Source organism: Mangifera indica, chromosome 18 (genome assembly GCF_011075055.1).
Source record: "Mangifera indica cultivar Alphonso chromosome 18, CATAS_Mindica_2.1, whole genome shotgun sequence".
In the NCBI taxonomy this organism is placed as follows: domain Eukaryota; kingdom Viridiplantae; phylum Streptophyta; class Magnoliopsida; order Sapindales; family Anacardiaceae; genus Mangifera; species Mangifera indica.
The window spans coordinates 193860-213097 of record NC_058154.1 but is presented as its reverse complement, the minus strand read 5'-3'; the positions used below and the strand labels follow the sequence as shown (position 1 = coordinate 213097).

General features: G+C 37.9%; 1 protein-coding gene across 3 annotated transcripts; it reads right to left on the bottom strand.

Moving 5' to 3' along the window:
* Positions 1 to 246: 246 nt before the first annotated feature.
* On the bottom strand, positions 247 to 15806 carry LOC123201856. 3 transcript variants are annotated; one of them, XM_044617421.1, is made up of 10 exons: positions 15587 to 15806; positions 15414 to 15486; positions 7723 to 7831; positions 5676 to 5868; positions 4445 to 4494; positions 4075 to 4165; positions 3384 to 3982; positions 2562 to 2789; positions 2435 to 2491; positions 247 to 738 (listed from the first exon to the last, which is right to left on the bottom strand). In XM_044617421.1, exons 3-10 carry the CDS (start codon positions 7774 to 7776, stop codon positions 535 to 537), a joined length of 1476 nt encoding a protein of 491 aa, XP_044473356.1. In that variant the 5' UTR covers positions 7777 to 7831; positions 15414 to 15486; positions 15587 to 15806; the 3' UTR covers positions 247 to 534. The 3 variants fall into 3 exon arrangements, with proteins under 3 accessions (XP_044473356.1, XP_044473358.1, XP_044473357.1); XM_044617423.1 differs by having other exon boundaries at positions 3384 to 3826; positions 15587 to 15805; XM_044617422.1 differs by lacking the exons at positions 15414 to 15486; positions 15587 to 15806 and adding an exon at positions 15070 to 15192.
* Between the last annotated feature and the right edge of the window lie 3432 nt (positions 15807 to 19238).

The window sequence follows — 19238 nt, the reverse complement described above, 5'->3', positions numbered from 1 at the left end:
AGTGTTGCAAGTGCCTTGTAGAAAGGTTAGGTTAAAAACATATTAGATGCCGATTAATCATTGACTTAATGAATCAATCATGTTTTGATGAACCCTGATTTTGATTCCTGCAATGAATTCTTTTGCAACACCACAAACTCATAATTCTCCTAGCCTAAAAACATGCAGAGGTCCCTCGCTCACTCTCTTGATGCAACTTCTATTAATGATGCAACTTTTCTGCTGGTTTCATTCTTCTCATGATAATGGGGAAAATACATCATGCAATAACGTAATAATTGATGTCAGTGAAAATCTACTTCTCTTTCAACATCAGTTGGCCATTTCCCTGGCAGTTACAAATCAACAGTTCTAGACCCACTTGTTCCACATTTCCAGATTCTGTAACCTATTATCTGTGAAATACATATCTAAGAACATATGTATATGCATTTCACCAAAACTACAAGAGAGCCCGTAAGCAACATAACACTTTCTTTACAACTAAATTTTGTAAAATTACTCACTGATCTATCACCATGAAACGAATGGAGTTCAAGTATGCCTCTTCCTATGCCCACAGGGGCTAGGTCTAGGCCGTGCACCTTTACTTTTTGCAGAAAGTTTGGATGAAGCAATATTATTATCGCATGAGATCTTTGAGTTGCACACTCTTGGATATGGATGAATGGTTGCCAATTCACGAATTTGGCATAACACAGACCTTGGTAAGGCCCGTATGACATTCTTTGACTCAACCTGTTCCAGTCATTTTAAATCATCATTGTCGGCACAGGACATTTTGTCATCCAATCTAACGTTTGTAAGTTGTTACAAACTATCAAATGTCTAAATATATAAACTATAATATTTTTAACAAGCAGAAGACACCACAGATGTTATCCTTGGAAGCTTTATGTTGCATACCATCTTTGCCACTTATGAAAAAAAGGTAATTAGGCTACTATTGTATATGAATTAATGATGATGATACACTTGAAAATGCAAAAGATCCAGATTTCAGACAAGTGCACTGTGCAAACATTCAAAATGATTCCAACCAAAATTTTACAATATTCGGATATGAACCAACAAAATTTTATTTATATTATAACATTTCAGCTGATATATGTACTTTTTAAAACATTTTTAGAGTAACACTATATGCTCTAATAATGGGTATAAACACAGTATAAATGTTGATATTTCATTATGTGATTGGGATGTTATTTTATCTCTAATTAACAATCACCCTAAACCCTAATTTAAAATCATATTATCACATGATAACATATCAACATTTATACTATGTTTATATCTATTGTTAGTACAGGGAATATTTTTGACATTTCTATCCATACAAACCTATGGTAATGGTGTCCCAGGAAATATACATAGGTAGATCAGCAGTAAAGTGCATGTAACTGTCGAATTTGTACAACCCCTTAATTTGTGGACTACATGTTATAAGAATGGTTGAATTACCAAACCCCCTATCATATACTAAAGCACATGAGACAATAAGTGTTAACATCTACTCGCATATAATGATATTCAAAAAACAAATAGTACAATTTTGTTTTTGAGGCTTTTAGTGAACTATGATCAAGTTTGATCAGCCACTACTGGACTAGCAAATCAGGTACATTTTAAACAGTTAGCAAATCCATAACCAGTACCCGTGACATGAATACATAATATCCATGCTTTCAGTGTTAAAATAAATTCCCATCTTCATTGCAAAGTTAAAATTCAAAAATGCAATTCATGTACTTCATAAATTTGCAAAATAGAAGCAATGATCTCCCAATAATTCATGTGTCTTTTTCTTTATTCATTATAATTGGGAAGTTTCAATGTTAGCTAGATGGCTTTTGTTATTTGTTTGGGGTCTCTTGTAGGTTCTCGTTTGATTTAATAATTTTTGTATAGTGAACGACCTATCTTAGGTATATGCAGAAAGGTACATCTACTTTTAGTGGTTAGCTTGTCCATTTCTTTGTGTCTTCCATAGTACTAATATGTTAGTATAGGGGGACACTTGTCCTCATCCTATAGGTTAGATTTTAATATAAAAATAGGTAGTTAGGTTATCAAAGGATTGCAAGACAAATTAGAGAAATTAGGACAGTCTTAGGACTAATTGTGAGAGGTTTCTGATACCTCGAATGACTGGAAATAGGATGCCTTAACTCCTCAAATTGTCCGATTTATCCATTTGTAACCCTTTCTATCAATAAAATCTTGTTATTTTACCATGTTTTGTGTTTATTTACTGTTTTGAATGAATAATGGGTTGGGATCCTAACATAATACAATTTTTTTTTTTGTTTCCTAGCAAATAATAATCTCAGAAAAAAAATTATAAGAAAGAATTTGAAGAACGAGTTGAACATGAATCCATCCATAAAATGCAAATATCAAAGTGCCCACTAACATATAATAGAAATCTAACCTCTCCCTTGTTCTTCTTCTGTACGCAGCTAGCTCTCAGAAGATTTCGCCATTTGTCCTGCAGAGTTAACCAGTGATGAATTGAAATATCAGGAATTGTTTTGTTGGATAAATTAAAAGGAAAGTACCCTCAGATCTATCGGTGTGCGGTGAGAAGATGACGGAAACAAGAGCCTTTTTATGTCAGTCCATCTTCCAACTCCATATTGAGCTATACCATCAATCAGCTTCATCACCTCAGAAAGAGTCCACATCCTTTGATGCTTCCTCCGGTCAACATCTACTTTAGTTTTTTTCTTTCTCACACAAGTATCATGTGACCCAGATACATCAGGATCGTCATCAGATTCAAATCCCTGAACAACAAAAGCAAAGAAAATTTTCAAATATTTTAAGAAATCACAGGCCATATATGATTTAATAACTAAATTTCACATGTCAACTATCCAAATTCTTTATCACCTTTTTCCTACCACTAAATGCAGACATCTGTTTTTCTCATGTAAAGCAATAGATAAATAAACAAACAAGTTACACCTTAGGCAATAGTGAAGCATCAGATGCCCAGGAAACAGAACATTCGTACACAAGAATTAAAAGGAGACTAACAACTGACCAACATGCAGGGAAAAGAAAAGGATCTTGTCACAGTAGGGTGCAGTAGACTTGATATTTCTCACCCCCTTTCCTATTGAAATGGGTATCACACTAAAAATTAGAAACACAGTAGATATATTCTTCACTCCTATTTGAAGGATCATTGCCACACAATTTCAAATGAAGAAATATATAAACCCAATTAAGCTATGGAATCATACAAACATGCACAAAGGAACAAACATCATTGGACAGACGGCAGAAAAATATTTAAGTATTTCCCAAAAAAAATCTGTTTCAATGAAAAAAGGTAAAAACTTTTCCACAAAAAAATGGATGACAGATTTAAATACCATTATGGGTGCACAGTTTTTTAGACATCGTCCTCTTGACCGTGACACTGATGGCACTTGATTGCCACATTGATTAGAAGACTGATTACGTGATATGACTTTTAAGCGTTTATCCTTCAATACAGTAGCTGAAACTTTTTGTCCATCCAGTAGAGATTTTGACTTCTGATCTGAAAATTCTTCCATGTATCTCTGAGTAGGTTTACGCGGTCGCTTAACTTGGTTTCCTAGAGCAGAGCTCTTTGCCCTCTTCTTACACTTAGACAATATGCTACTCAATAAACAATTGTCATCATTATCCAACTCATCATATTCAAGCACATCAAGAGAACTAGGGCCCTCGGTGTCCTCAATTGGAACTTTACATTCGCATTCACTTTTAATGGTATTATGTAGCTCACAGCTGGTCAGCTTGGCGAGTGAACCATTCTTGCATTCAGATTCTGGAACAATAGTTGTTGACAATTTAGATATTCCAATTGCTACATTACAAGTTCCACTAAGACCTGGTGAATGGCTTTCTGAACTAGAGTTACCAAAATGTGATCCTTTTATTGGAACATAATCCAATTTGGTAACTTGTTCAGTAAATTCAAAATCTGTACTTGAAAAAAAGAAAGATTAAATGCATCACCTGTACTCAGTCAAAACATCATAATTGGCAACCACACAAGACAACCATGAAATTTACCCAAGAGAAAATCTTCACATACGCTAGAGAGATCGTGTGCTGCATGAATATCATCCACCTCATCAACATCATCCAGCAATCCATCAAGACCCTAGTAGATCATTATCAGATAAGATACCAGAGACTGGAAAAAAATATATATGTAGAACAAAAAAATTATCAAGCCTGAAATGAGAAGCACGTGTTAGTGGCAGAAAATACCAAATGAGTGATGCAGAAATGTAACCTTTATTTGATCAACAATGACTACTGAGAGAAAGCGGCATTTGCAAAGAGAAAAGAGTACAGAATAATAATAATATTTTGATAAGAATGTTTATCATGGCAATTAATGAATGACCTTGAATTTCAAATTAAGGAAGATACATACCTCGAGCTTTAAATCATCTTCTCCAGGAGTATTAAAAGAATCTAGCCCACCTTAACAAGGATCACAAAAATAATACATTATTACAGATAGGAAAAACAAATAGAGAAATTAAGGAATAACCACAAACCACAAAACAGCACTTTATGTTATAGATAACATCAACCAATGTTTATTTTTTCATATTACCCCATATACTCCATTTGACATCTACATATGAATGTCCACTAACATATGAGCCAATGTTTCAATACTCTACTTCAAGGTGAGTAAGTTGTGGAGGTATGTTACTAACATAAGGTCCCAAATTTCAAAATTTATGGGGCCAACCTAAAATATTATATAAAATGGGGAGGGTCAGGTGGCAGATATGGGGGAAGAAGCATGCATATACCATGTTTTAAGCTTTTCCCAAGGCACAGTTAAGAGCAATGACTAATGACGTTAAAGTCCCAAGTGTCCCTGGCTTTCTGCCAAACGAACCATTGAATTCATTGTTCTTGCTTGTTCCACCCAGGGCTATCTTCTTTCCTTTCAGATCCTTCCTTACTACTAGAGGTTATCAGTAATGACTTAGTACTCCAGTTTGAAGTTGGTACGCATCCCTAAATTACGTAGGACTATCAAGAGAAAGAAGAACTTGAATTTGATATGTGATTATCAGCTTCTACCCATTATCTATTAAAATTTCCCAACAATCTACTGGTTAATTATAGTTACCAAGGTCAATACTTTAACATATTAATTACAAACCATAGCACACTAATATATTAGTTCAACAGATCTGTAAATAATAATGTATTCATATAACTATATACCACCACATAGATTGTTAGTTAACAACAGAGTTATACTTCCTCACTCAATATGAGTTTAAGCGGTTTCAAGCAGTTCTTTTTCCAAAAGCGGAAAAACTTGGGTACCACTGGCGCTTTCCAAAAACCTGTTGGTGAACATGCATGTTCTACATCTCTCCATCCTTTTTCATTATGCTATTTTTCTTCTCCTCTTGGGCAGAGAGTGCTCATAATATCAGTCTGGCCAATGCAAAGAAGACTAAAAACACCATCTCAATGTTCTTTCAATGTTGAGATTCGTCCACAACCACAGTAGTTAATCATCTGAACTTAAAACTAAAGCACTGCCCTAGTCCAAAAATGGACTTGTTATATATATATATATATGGACAACTGCACCAACTAAAGAAACAAAACAAAAACCATTTGTGCATTACCATAATTTGTTCTGAAGCCATGCTCCAATCCATAGGTAAAATCCTTCATGTCCAGGCACTTTCCTGGATTCTCCTTACCAAAACATAACACACCATCAACTGAAACATGGTCCGTTTTAGGTTCAGCATGTAAATTGGAAACCTCAGCTGCTTCATCTTGTAATGCAGGAGCAAAAGGTTCTTCTACCTTTACCTATGAAATTACAACAACTATTTTTTGTTTAAAAAAATCCACCAGTAGTGTTCAAGGAAAATTAGCAAGTGAAACATAAGTTTAAAGTAGACAGTTATTTGATAGAACAACCAAAATAAAAAAACGCTGTGTTATAAAGAAAACTCAACTACACTACGAAACAAAAAGTCATGAGAAAAACTAATTCCCAAGAAACCTACAAAACAGAATATACTCACAACAATAGAGAAGAATTCATAGGAAACTGCATCAAACAGCCCCAAGGCACATGCCCATAGTGCACTAATAAAAGCATAAGGAACTAGATCAACATACATCAAATACAATTACTTCATGGAACTAGAAACTACAAAAAAAAAAAAAGAGAAGGAAAAGAAATATCATACCCAACAAAGCATCCTGTTCAAAGTCAAGAAGAAAAGTATGACAAACTTGAATGTTCCAAACCTAACATGAGCTAGCAAAGCGGGGAATACATGTAACTAGTGACAAAAATATGTAGCAAATATAAGAGGACAAAATCCAAGGCCACAATCACATTATGCAGTATGTAAGACTCACTTTCAGTGTTAAAAGTTAATAAACAATACAAAAGTATGGGTAGCTAAGCAGATAATATTTACAGGTAGTTTGGCTAAAGCACTTCTATTACTTGGATCACTGGGGTTTGCAAGGCCATTTATTGTTCTAGCTTACAACTTAAAAAAACAAGAATTTATACCACTTGAATCAGAGGGTAATATACTAAATATTGTTCTCGTAACAGCTTGATTCTACAAGTTAAGGGAGCTAACACAAAATAAAGAATAAATTGGAGACAAACTTAACTAAAAAGATTATAATTGAAAATTTGGTGGAATGTTACGGATAAAAGGCGTGCTTATAGTAAATAAGTACAAAAAGGATAATGAAAAAACCAAAAATGATCCAAGAATACAACTCTCCTAAGGAAAACAATTAAGAAAAATTATAAAAGAAACAATTGAAGAAAATTCTATCGATTCCTACATCATAACACCAGATGATTATACTATGGGTAAGTTAAGGAGAACAACTGATGTATGCAAGTTGCAATTCAATCTTCATAATAGATAATTTCATGAACTATATAAGAAATGCTACAAGGCATGCTGACGGAAGTAAGCTTTTATTAAGGTCAGACATGATCAAGCTTACTAAGAGTTCAATTTTCCTGACAAATAAAAGTTGAAATTTTTGCTTTTTTACAAGGCATGGATCATGCTTTATATTCAATCAGCAGTATAATCACCACAAATCATGCAGCTTCATCCAAATAATAGAAAAGGAACAGAAAACCAGACTTCATTTCTCTCTGAGTCAAAAGGCAAAAAAATCTCCCGCCATCTTCATTCTACTTAAGTAAAACTAATTTAGTTAAAGAACAAAAAGCATTAATGGTCAACAAGTCCATAAGAGGTTGGCTTTAGCTCCATGCACAATAACAAGTATTTATGAAAAGGCAAGAAAAAGAGGAAATTGTTTTGCAGAGAAGAAAAGATCCAGGATGGCATATGCATTGTATACCAAACAAGAAAAACACAAATTAAAAAATAAATAAATAACACTTAGTCCACTTATAGTGTGCATATTCAATAAAAGTGTAGAATAAGGACTCTGCTGCAACATTTAACTAATGATGGTTCAACTTCGTTTCCAATAGTAATATTAAGGAAAACAAAGAAACAATGTAATGCATCCTTGAATCCCACTTCTAATAGTAGCGTGAAAATATGAGGCTAAATCATAACATGAGAGTACAATCTAAAGCATTTGACTCTGAGCGAAAGATATTTACACAGTGGAAGCAATTTGCAATAAAAATCAAATTCTCACTCTTTGGCTCTTCATGTTGGTAAACTTCTCATGCACATGTGGTCCTTTTTCCATTTCTTGCTATGCTCCTAACTCAAATACCAGCAATGCACCAACTTGTTCATGTTCCCTATCATAGAGCAAAAAGAAATATTGTTAAAATTACTGTTTAAAGTCATTAAAAGACAATAAGCCCAAGGGAACAAATTAAACCGACTAGATCTGACCATGACAAAATGACAAAAACAATCATGAAAAAATTTTGAAATTACATCCTAAACAACAGAAGCAATGGGAAATTTCTTATGTGGTCATAGCTTGATTGCACTTGCCAACTTGTTTAGCAAAGGAATGGCCTCATCCAGAGTTTTATTAATTCTCCTCAGTATTTTACTTGATAATTTACTTTGCTTATTTATCATATTTGTATATCATGTTGCCAATACAGTGATATTTGAATGTTAGGACCCGAGTTTACGTGAAGAAGAAGAAAGGCAGAGGGAAGGCAAGGGGAGAGGAAAATGCCGAGGAAGACACTAGGAATAAAATCAGGGTGGCTGAGGACAGCAATTTTAATGCAGATGGCAGCAGTGGCGGTGACTTTAGTGAGCAGTATATGGAGGCTCCAGATGGCAGAACTCCAGAAGCAGAAAAAGCAATAGACAAGCAGCAAAAGTTTTGGGATCTGCTGGAAAAAGAAGAAATTGTGAAGATGCTGGAGGCTGAGCTGGCATGCCAGAATGGAAAAGGAGCTGAGGGGAAGTTAGAAATAGGGAACCTGGAGGAGAAAAGGGGAGAGTTTTTTGGAGAAGAGCAGTAGCTAGGAAGTGGGAGAGTTCCAGCCTCTCGAAAGCTGGTTGGCATTGAGTCTTGGCAATCCATTGGGAATTCGGAATCAGTGAGGTTTAGTGTGAGTCTTAGTTGGTTGTATTGCATTTCTTTTGTTGCTGAATGCTGTTTTATAGTCTCATTTACCTTGTTCGGGAATGAGGTTATTTGTTTGAGTCTTTAGTTATTTGTTATGTGATGAGAGTATTTGCGGAGCCCAGGCAGTGGCTGTGTGATTTTGTAACCCCAGAGCAGGGGAAGAAATTATTGAACAACTTTGCTTCTTAATGAATTTTATTTCAATCAGAATATTAAATAGCCTTCAATAGCATTCTGTTTACAGCAAATATTTACTGTTACATTGAAAACAAAGCACACAACAATCTCAAGCCGGTCACATTTCTCTGAAGACCGCAAACCGCACTCGCAGCAATCAGTCAAGCTGCACGCCAATCTCCAGGTTCCTATCACCTGGTATCAGAGCATGACCAGAATGGAGAACCGGGTAGAAGGGTTAGAGAAGGAAGTAGCCGAGGTTCACGAAAGGATGATACGAATCGGCGATCGTTTGGAAGGGTTGGACAAGGAGGCAAAAGAAAAGGCTATTGACACCCAGGCAAGACTGGAAGGGTTAGAGAGCGGAATGGAAGTCGTTAAGGGATATCTCCGGGACCTTAAGGAGGTCATGATCGGTAAAGAAGCGGGCGAAAAAGGGAAAAACCCAATGGATCCCGGACCCTCTGGAGTTCCGGGTACGAACCAAAGCAACTCAGCACCAGAAGGGAGGGAGACGACTCCCAACATGCGCCCACCCACGGGGACAAACCCCATTCGGCCACCACGAGGGGAAGAAAATGTGGGGGGAGGAGAGGAAACCTCCGAAATCGGACAAAGAGGAGAGGACAATCAGGGGGGAGGGCGACGTGACGTTCAGTTCCGACGTCTGGACTTACCATTGTTCACTGGTGAACAAGCCTTGGAGTGGCTTGACAAAGTGGAACGCTACTTTGACATAAACAGAGTAGCAGAAGGTGAGAGACTGACAGCCGTCGGGGTCTGCGTGGAGGGAGCGGCATTTCATTGGTTCAGATGGAGACAAAGGCGACAACCGTTCACTGGGTGGGAGGATTTTCGAAACGCCACCCTTAGGAGGTTCAGGACAGACGACGAACGAACCACTCAAGAGGAATTGTTCGCCATTCGTTTGTCGGAGTCGGTCCACGAGTACCGATGCCGATTTGAGCTACTGTCAGCAGAGGTTGAAGAGCTGTCGGAAGGTACCTTAACGGTGATTTTCATGAACGGACTCCCGGAGGAACTCAGGGAGGAGGTGCGCTTATTCCGACCAGCCACCTTGGAGGAGACAATGGAGAGGGCGCAGGAGATAGAGAGGAAAAACGCGCTAATTGAAGTTAGAGGAGGAAGTCGACCCAGAATTGGCTATCCAAGGACCCAGATAGCTCCAAACCGATATCCAGCCATCCCATACACAAGCCAACCCGCACCGACTAAAGGCCCATCCCAGATTTCATTTTACCAGCCCACTACCCAACCAAATTCAAACCTAAACACACAACCAGACCGCCCAACGCCTGGTCCAGCACCAACCCATGCGTCTGGCCCAACTCGTCCGCCCTTGAACCTTCGTCCATTTGGTCAAGGGAGATCAGACAACGTTTTCCCATATACGAACGCGTCCTCAACAGCGAGACCTCCGAACGCTTCAGTTGCGTCTACCTCCAACCCACGAAGAGACGGTAGTTTTCGAAGGCTGTCTGACGATGAGTACCGATCCAAGATTGAAAAAGGGCTGTGTTTTAGGTGCGACGAAAAGTACACCCAAGGGCACCGGTGCCGGTTTCGCCAGCTACAAATAATGATAGCTTGCGAGCAAGACACCATCGGAGACGAGGAAGAGGAGAATGACGACGGCAACACCGAAGCAGGGGAGGGGGACGCCAACCAATTGGAAGCCAATCTCAACTCGAGTTCAGTGGAGGGGATTGATTCGCCGAAGACAATGAAGTTTGTCGGAGCTGTGGGAGAGCGGCAGGTGCTGATACTTCTGGATAGTGGGGCGACGCACAATTTCATCTCGGAGCAATTGGTAGCCGAAATGCAAATTCCCGTCCAGCCAGCTACGTTTGCGGTTGTGTTGGGAGATAATAGAAAAGTAAAAGGGGTTGGGAAATGTAAGGGAATTGAATTGATTGTACAGGGGATGAGAATAATTCAAGATTTCCTTCCTTTCCGATTGGGCGGGGTAGATGTGATATTGGGTGTTGAATGGCTGAGTCGACTCGGGGAGGTGAAGACAAACTGGGGAAAACAAACTATGCGTTTTGACTGGAACGGACGGAAGGTCGAATTAAAGGGTGATGTGTCGTTGACTAGGTTGGAGACATCAGTGAAAACTCTCCTGAAATTGATGGCGCAGGAGGGTGACGGCTTCACTTTAAAGTCGAATACTGAAGATAAAAATTTAGAGGCAGACGAAGAGGACATACCAGCAGAGTTGGTGCCATTGTTGAAAGAGTTTGAAGGCTTGTTTATAGAGCCATACGGACTGCCGCCGAAACGTGATAGAGACCATGCCATTCGGCTAGTGGAAGGGGGGCAGCCGCCGAACCTGAGACCTTATCGTTACCCACACTTTCAGAAGGCTGAAATAGAGAAGATTGTTAAAGAAATGTTGGCGGCAGGGATTATTCGATCTAGCGTGAGCCCATTCTCGAGCCCAGTTCTGTTGGTAAGAAAGAAGGATGGAAGCTGGAGATTCTGTGTTGACTATAGGGCGTTAAATCGGGTGACCGTGCCTGACAAATTTCCGATCCCAGCAATAGACGAACTCCTTGATGAATTAGCAGGGGCTGAAATTTTCAGTAAACTGGACTTGCGCTCAGGATACCACCAAATTCGGGTTAGAGAAACTGACGTAGAGAAGACCGCTTTTCGAACACACGACGGGCATTACGAGTTCCTTGTCATGCCTTTCGGATTATCAAACGCCCCTGCCACATTCCAGAGTCTGATGAATGACGTTTTTCGGCCATTCTTGAGGAGGTTCGTACTAGTGTTTTTCGACGACATTCTGGTCTTCAGCAAGGGACTTGACGACCACATACAACATTTACGGAAGGTGTTAGAGATATTGAGAAGCCATCGCTTGGTGGTCAATAAGAAAAAGTGTCAATTCGGCAGGGAAAGAATAGGCTATTTGGGTCACATTGTGTCTAAACGCGGAGTAGAAGCCGACCCCCGAAAAATAGAAGATATGCGGAGTTGGCCCATACCGCGAGATTTACGTGACTTGAGAGGATTTTTGGGACTCACGGGATACTACCGTAGGTTCGTGCATGGTTATGGGAAGATTGCGAAGCCATTAACGGATTTGTTAAAAAAAAATGCCTTCAGGTGGAACGAGAGGGCGCACGCTGCGTTCAAAGCACTCAAGGAAGCAATGGTCACAGTCCCTGTCCTAGCGCTGCCTGACTTCACAAAAATGTTCGTAATTGAAACAGATGCATCGGGCTCGGGGTTAGGTGCTGTCCTCATGCAAGCGGGGAGACCCATCGCCTATTTAAGTAAAGCCTTATCGCCGCGGAACCGAGAAAAGTCAGTTTACGAAAGGGAACTGATGGCCATCGTCTTAGCTCTGCAGAAATGGCGACATTACTTGCTCGGACGCCATTTCCAGGTGAGAACGGACCAGCGCAGTCTCAGATTCCTAACCGAACAGAAAACAGTTAGCCACGAGCAGCAAAAATGGCTGGTGAAGATGTTGGGTTTTGATTTCGACATTGTATACAGGCCCGGGTGTGAGAACAAGGCTGCTGATGCTCTGTCTAGGAAGCCACGGGCAGGAGAAGAGTTGAAAGCCATTACCATTGCTGCTCCAGTTGACGCAGAAGAAATTCAGGAAGAGTTAATGAGGGATGAAAAATTGAGAAGAATCATACAAGACTTGACTGGAAAAATAGTGGCACACGCTGGATATGAGCTGAGGAAAGGGAATTTGATGTACAGAGGACGCATGGTGTTGCCCCGAAATTCCAGGTTAGTCCAATTATTCATGAATGAATTTCATTCTACACCTTACGGAGGCCACTCTGGCTTCTTCCGCACTTACAAGAAAGTTTCAGCAATTTTCTTTTGGGAGGGGATGAAGGGAGATATTAAAAGGTTTGTGGCAGAATGCGAAGTGTGTCAGCGAGCCAAATATGAAGCAACGTCACCAGCTGGACTCCTGCAGCCTCTCCCTGTTCCTTTGAAAATTTGGGAAGATTTGTCGATGGACTTCGTTGTGGGGCTGCCAAAAGCTAAGGGGTATGATACGATATTGGTGGTAGTGGATCGCTTGACTAAATATGGGCATTTTCTTGCCGTTCGTCATCCGTACACAGCCAAAGATATCGCTGGAATCTTCATTAGAGAAATCGTGAGGCTCCATGGCTTCCCACAGACCATCGTTTCGGATAGAGACCGTGTCTTCATGAGCGCATTTTGGTCGGAGCTCTTTAGGGCGTCTGGAACAGCTCTAAAATTCAGTTCTGCCTACCATCCTCAGACCGACGGGCAAACTGAGGTTGTAAATCGAAGTTTGGAGTCGTATCTTAGGAGCTTTTGTTTTGAACAGCAGCGTACATGGCCGAGCTGGCTGCCGTGGGCAGAATATTGGTTTAATACTACGTTTAATTCGTCGGCAGGTATGACGCCATTTAAGGCAGTGTATGGGCGCGATCCGCCACCGCTTTTGAAATTTGTGGAAGAACCCTCCAAAGTAGAGGAAGTCGATATCATGATTCAGCAGAGAAATGAAGTTTTAGACAGGCTGAGATCGAATCTTCACAGGGCACAACAGAGAATGAAGGCGCTAGCTGATCGAAACAGACGCGAGGTGCAGTTGACAGTAGGTGATCAAGCGTATTTGAAGCTTCAGCCCTACAGACTGCGCTCCTTAGCGTCACGGCCTAACGAGAAGCTAAGTCCACGTTATTACGGGCCCTTTGAGGTTGAGGAGAAAATTGGACAGGTTGCATATAAACTCAAGCTTCCTGAGTCAGCTAGAATTCATCCGGTTTTCCACATTTCCCAGCTAAAGAAAAGGATAGGACCCTCAATAACCTGTATACCATTTCCAGATTGCGTGAATGAGGCTGTGGAACTGGAAGCTCAGCCAGAGGAAGTCTTAAATCATCGCTATTCGCAGGAAGGAGACCTAGAGCTGCTCATCAAATGGCACAATTTACAGGATCATGAAAATTCGTGGGAGATGTATAAAAAATTGGCCCATGCTTTTCCTCATCTGCACCTTGAGGACAAGGTGCCTCGGGATGGGAGGGGTAATGTTAGGACCCGAGTTTACGTGAAGAAGAAGAAAGGCAGAGGGAAGGCAAGGGGAGAGGAAAATGCCGAGGAAGACACTAGGAATAAAATCAGGGTGGCTGAGGACAGCAATTTTAATGCAGATGGCAGCAGTGGCGGTGACTTTAGTGAGCAGTATATGGAGGCTCCAGATGGCAGAACTCCAGAAGCAGAAAAAGCAATAGACAAGCAGCAAAAGTTTTGGGATCTGCTGGAAAAAGAAGAAATTGTGAAGATGCTGGAGGCTGAGCTGGCATGCCAGAATGGAAAAGGAGCTGAGGGGAAGTTAGAAATAGGGAACCTGGAGGAGAAAAGGGGAGAGTTTTTTGGAGAAGAGCAGTAGCTAGGAAGTGGGAGAGTTCCAGCCTCTCGAAAGCTGGTTGGCATTGAGTCTTGGCAATCCATTGGGAATTCGGAATCAGTGAGGTTTAGTGTGAGTCTTAGTTGGTTGTATTGCATTTCTTTTGTTGCTGAATGCTGTTTTATAGTCTCATTTACCTTGTTCGGGAATGAGGTTATTTGTTTGAGTCTTTAGTTATTTGTTATGTGATGAGAGTATTTGCGGAGCCCAGGCAGTGGCTGTGTGATTTTGTAACCCCAGAGCAGGGGAAGAAATTATTGAACAACTTTGCTTCTTAATGAATTTTATTTCAATCAGAATATTAAATAGCCTTCAATAGCATTCTGTTTACAGCAAATATTTACTGTTACATTGAAAACAAAGCACACAACAATCTCAAGCCGGTCACATTTCTCTGAAGACCGCAAACCGCACTCGCAGCAATCAGTCAAGCTGCACGCCAATCTCCAGGTTCCTATCATATTTGCTTTTTTTTTTTTTTTTAATCTTTATTGAGATACCAACATCTCTATAACAGTAATAGAGCTCATACCCTCATTTTTCACATGCAATACTTTTAACACTAGCTGGTGGTAAGTCAAAACCAAGTCATTAAACGAACTCCTAATACATTGGAATCAAGAATCATAAGCTTTCGTGAAGTTGCATCCATGGTTAATAGAGCAACTCCCTTGATTAAACAAAATGGCATTGAAACGAATATCCAAACATGCCCCGGGTGCCCTTGCTCAAACATTATCAAAAAAATAAAGAAAACACAAACATGAAGTGAAGGTAAGCACAACAGCCTTTTGAGCCCAAACAAAACAACTCACTCGACATCATACGAAGAACTCCCCATAAAACTGCAGACAGCTTTCTCTTTTTGGAAGATAAATTGTAAGCAAAAATTTTACCCAAAAAAAATAAACACTTGCTATAAATATTTATATAAAGAAAAAAATTTTAAAAAAGTAATAACCTAAAGTGGGCCTAATACAGCTGTTTATCGCACTTTGTACTTTTTCTTAAATTCTTGGGCTAAAAAACAGCTCTGAGTAAAGCTTATCACCTCTAAAGAAGCAGACAAAACAAAAACAATTATCCACAGACGTCAATTTTCTTTTCTATTCCTTCGTTTTCTACGCAACCAAACAGCCACTTAAAAAACAAAAATTACCTCATTCATCAATTGTCAAACTCAACTAGCTCAGATTCAACTCAGCGAGCTCAGATTCTCCGATCTACCAAACCTGAAATTAATAGCTCCCAAAATAAATATAAACAGACAAAAAAATCAGAAGACCTAGAAATAGATTGAACAAAAATAGAAAAAAGAAGAAAATGTCCCACCTCACAGTCACAGACAGGGATAGTGTGTAAAAAAAAAGAAAAAAAGTGGAAATCGAAACGCTAGAAGCGACACTGAAAAGGACCAAAAAACGTGTTGTGTTTAGCTTGTTTGGGCCGAGTTTCCCTTTTTATGAGACGGAATTGAAATGGTTTATAAATTATATTTTCAGTGTGGTAGTTCAATGCAACTTTGGAGTCCTGTATTGATTAAGACCGGCCGAGAACTTCAATAAATAAAAGAATTTTGTGTTTTAGCCGCCCACGTTTTTGATATGAATTAGATTTCTGATATGGCCAACTACCAAGATGAGCCCCAACTTATCCCGGAAGAAATTGTCCTCTCCGCTTGGTGAAATAAAAAGGCCAAAGGACTATTTCCCATCCAAAGTATGTTATTATCTCAAGTTTTCGTCCGTTAACATTAAAAAACTCATTTATCTATTGATAGACTATTAAAATTAACAGTTTAAAGAGTAAAATCATTATTTTATCTGTAATATTAAAAATTAATTAAAATTTAATCTATTTTTTCCTCTAACCCCTAAAAACTAACTATTTTTCCTTAAGTCAAATTAAAAAAAAAAGCATTGCCCCCCCTAGGGTTTAGTTTTTAATCTTTGACACCAAATCCGGTGCCATCATCAACAACAAAGCTTTCCTGATACATCACTATGCTTCGATGATCTCTCTTCCCTCCTTTAGAACGTTGATCGGCCTAGATTTGTCCTAAAAGAGTTTCATCAGAAGATGAAACTCTTCGTCTTCCCAGAAAAAAACATCTGGGTCAACGATTGTCTTCCTAGAGCAAGACGAGGTCTTCATCTTTGTCTAGGAAAACGAAGAGTTTCATCTTTTGATGAAACTCTACGACTTTTCAGGCTAGATCTAGGTCGACCGACATTCCAGAGGAAGGAAAAGAGGCTTTCGGAGCATGGTGATGCACCGAAAAAGCTTCATTGTCGACGATGGTGTCAGATTTGGTGCAAAGGATTAAAAACTAAACTCTAGGGATGAATGTTATTTTTTAAAACTTAACCTAGAGGGAAAATAGTTAGTTTTTAGAGGTTAGGGGGGAAAAGAGATAAAATTTTAAGAAGTTAGAATTATGTTATTTATGGATGGGTAAATAAGACTTTCAAAGTTAATAGGGATAACTTTGAAATAATAGCATACTTTAGGTGGGAATAAGTTCTTTGGCCAAATAAAAAATTAATCCCAAAAGCATTTGATTTAGCCTGGACTTTAATTCTTCCCCTAGTACTTATTACTATCATAAGATGCATACGTATCAATAAAAATAAAGATACAAATCGATATATTTTTTAAATTTAATTACACATACAATTAGAGATGGATACAAATCAAACCGAGCTTGAAGATTCATTGACTCAAGTATAATATAATTCAATTCGATTTAACTAGAATCAATAGTTTAAATTTATGACTCATTTATAAAACAATATTATTTTACTAAATAATAGGTAAAACTGTTAATTTAATCCAAATCGAATCAAATACCCCTTAACTCGAGTTCAACTTGGTTCCAAAAATGAACAAAATCCTTCTATTCAAATTCAGTTTGTATTTGAATTAAACAAATTTAAACCAAACCAAATCGAGTTGGCTTTCGAGGCTAGCCAACCTTATTTAGATGTCTCAAAACTAAGTCACCCAACCGAATCTATTTTATAAAGTAAGAATGATTTTTTATTGTAATTGAATATTTAATATATAACTAAATATTTCTATTTTTTTTATTGCATTACGTATTTTACTGATGATATTTAATTATAATTCTTAATCTATATTTTTTTTTGACTAAGCTAATAATAATTTTGATAACATGATTTTAATCTTTTTTTTTTTTTATATATTTTAGAAACATTGGTAACATTAAATTGAAGTGGAAAACAAAATGAAAAATATTAAAAAAAAAGTTTAATATAAATTTTAGAATGTATTATTATTTTATTTTAAAAAAGTATATCATACAATATGATACGATATATGATACACGATATGAAAAATTAGATTTTCAATATACGATACAATATACAATTTGACTACCATAGTTCCTCTCCTTGTAACACAAAAGAGAAAGATTTCATATGGCTCAATTTATTTCATGCAACAAAAATGATGATATATTAAAAACAATTGATTTGTTCTTTAAGGAGATGGTGAAATTTTGAGAAATACTGTATCTGATCTAGTACAAAGTTTTTTAGTCATTTTTGAAAGACATTGCGGGAAAAACTTAAGAATTAAAGTCCTTTTGAGCACTTCTCGCCATCCACAAAGATGGTCAAATTGAGATCACTAATAGAATGTTTGGAACTATCTTGAGAACCTTGGTGAGCAAGCACATGAGAGACTAGGATGTGAAACTTACTTATGTCAAATTTGTCTATAATAGGAGTCCAAGTGTTACAATTGGGCACTCACCATTTGAGGCAATGTGTGGTGTTATCCCCTCATTCCTTTAGACTTATCTTCGTTACTTATAAACATTCAAATTAATGTTGATGACAATGAGAAGGTTAGACTATGAAGAAGTTGCATGAATCAATTAGGGCTCAAATTGAGATGACAAATGATATGTATGAGAAAAAAAATTAATAAACATAAAAAGTTAACCCATATACAATTTTATGACTTAGTTTGGGTTCATTTAAATAACGAGGGATTTCCTTCTAAGAGGGAAAATAAACTTGCCCAAGGTCTAATGGACCATTTTAATCTTTGAGAGGATTTGAGACAATGATTATAGGGTTGATTTGCCAAATGAGCTTGGAAATGTTTCAACCACTTTCTATGTTGGTGACTTATCTCCATACTTGGAGGATGATAACCTTGCGGATTTGAGGGCAAATTCTCTTCCATTCAAAGGAAGATGATGTGAATGTCATTCCATCAACACCATTAAATGTCAATGAAAATCATGCAAAGTGCAAAGAAATCCAAAAGGATGAAGTTTAAAACTATTTGTATCAACTTGGTCATGACAAGTCCATTCTACTTAAAACAAGCCCAAGTCACCCGCCACTCATTAGAAACATAACCCAACATGAACATTTTGTTCTTTTGATTATACTTTAAACATAGGAAAATGGTATACAAGTTGTGATGGAAAAGTCAAATAGAAAATGTTCCTTAATTTAAGGAATGGTTAATAAAATTGCTGTATATCACGATTAATATAACTAGGAGCTTATGACAAATTAGATAACTAATCATTTTTCAAGAGAATTTGTAATATTTTATTATAATTCATTTTAATTAATGCCACATGTAAATAAATCAATTTTATGTAATACTTATATAAAGGTCATTCTCTTCATGTAAAGTTAGTTCCTTCAGAAATATTAAATAAAATTTGTTCTTGAGAGGTTTTCTCTTGACTTTGCATTCATTCATCCAAACTTTGCAGTAAATTCCAAGTTGGTGAGATGATTATTTGACTCTCTAATGGTAAGTTCTTGTTGTATAATTGGACTGTAGCTTGTCATTTGCTCTTGTTACAGCATTTGTGAGTTTGACCAAATTTAGATATTTTGTATAGCCTGAAGTTGTTAATTGTTTATATATGTTTGAACGTTGTTGGATCAAAGTAGGGTAGAGTTTTGTGTTGGCCAAGAAGATTAATGGGATA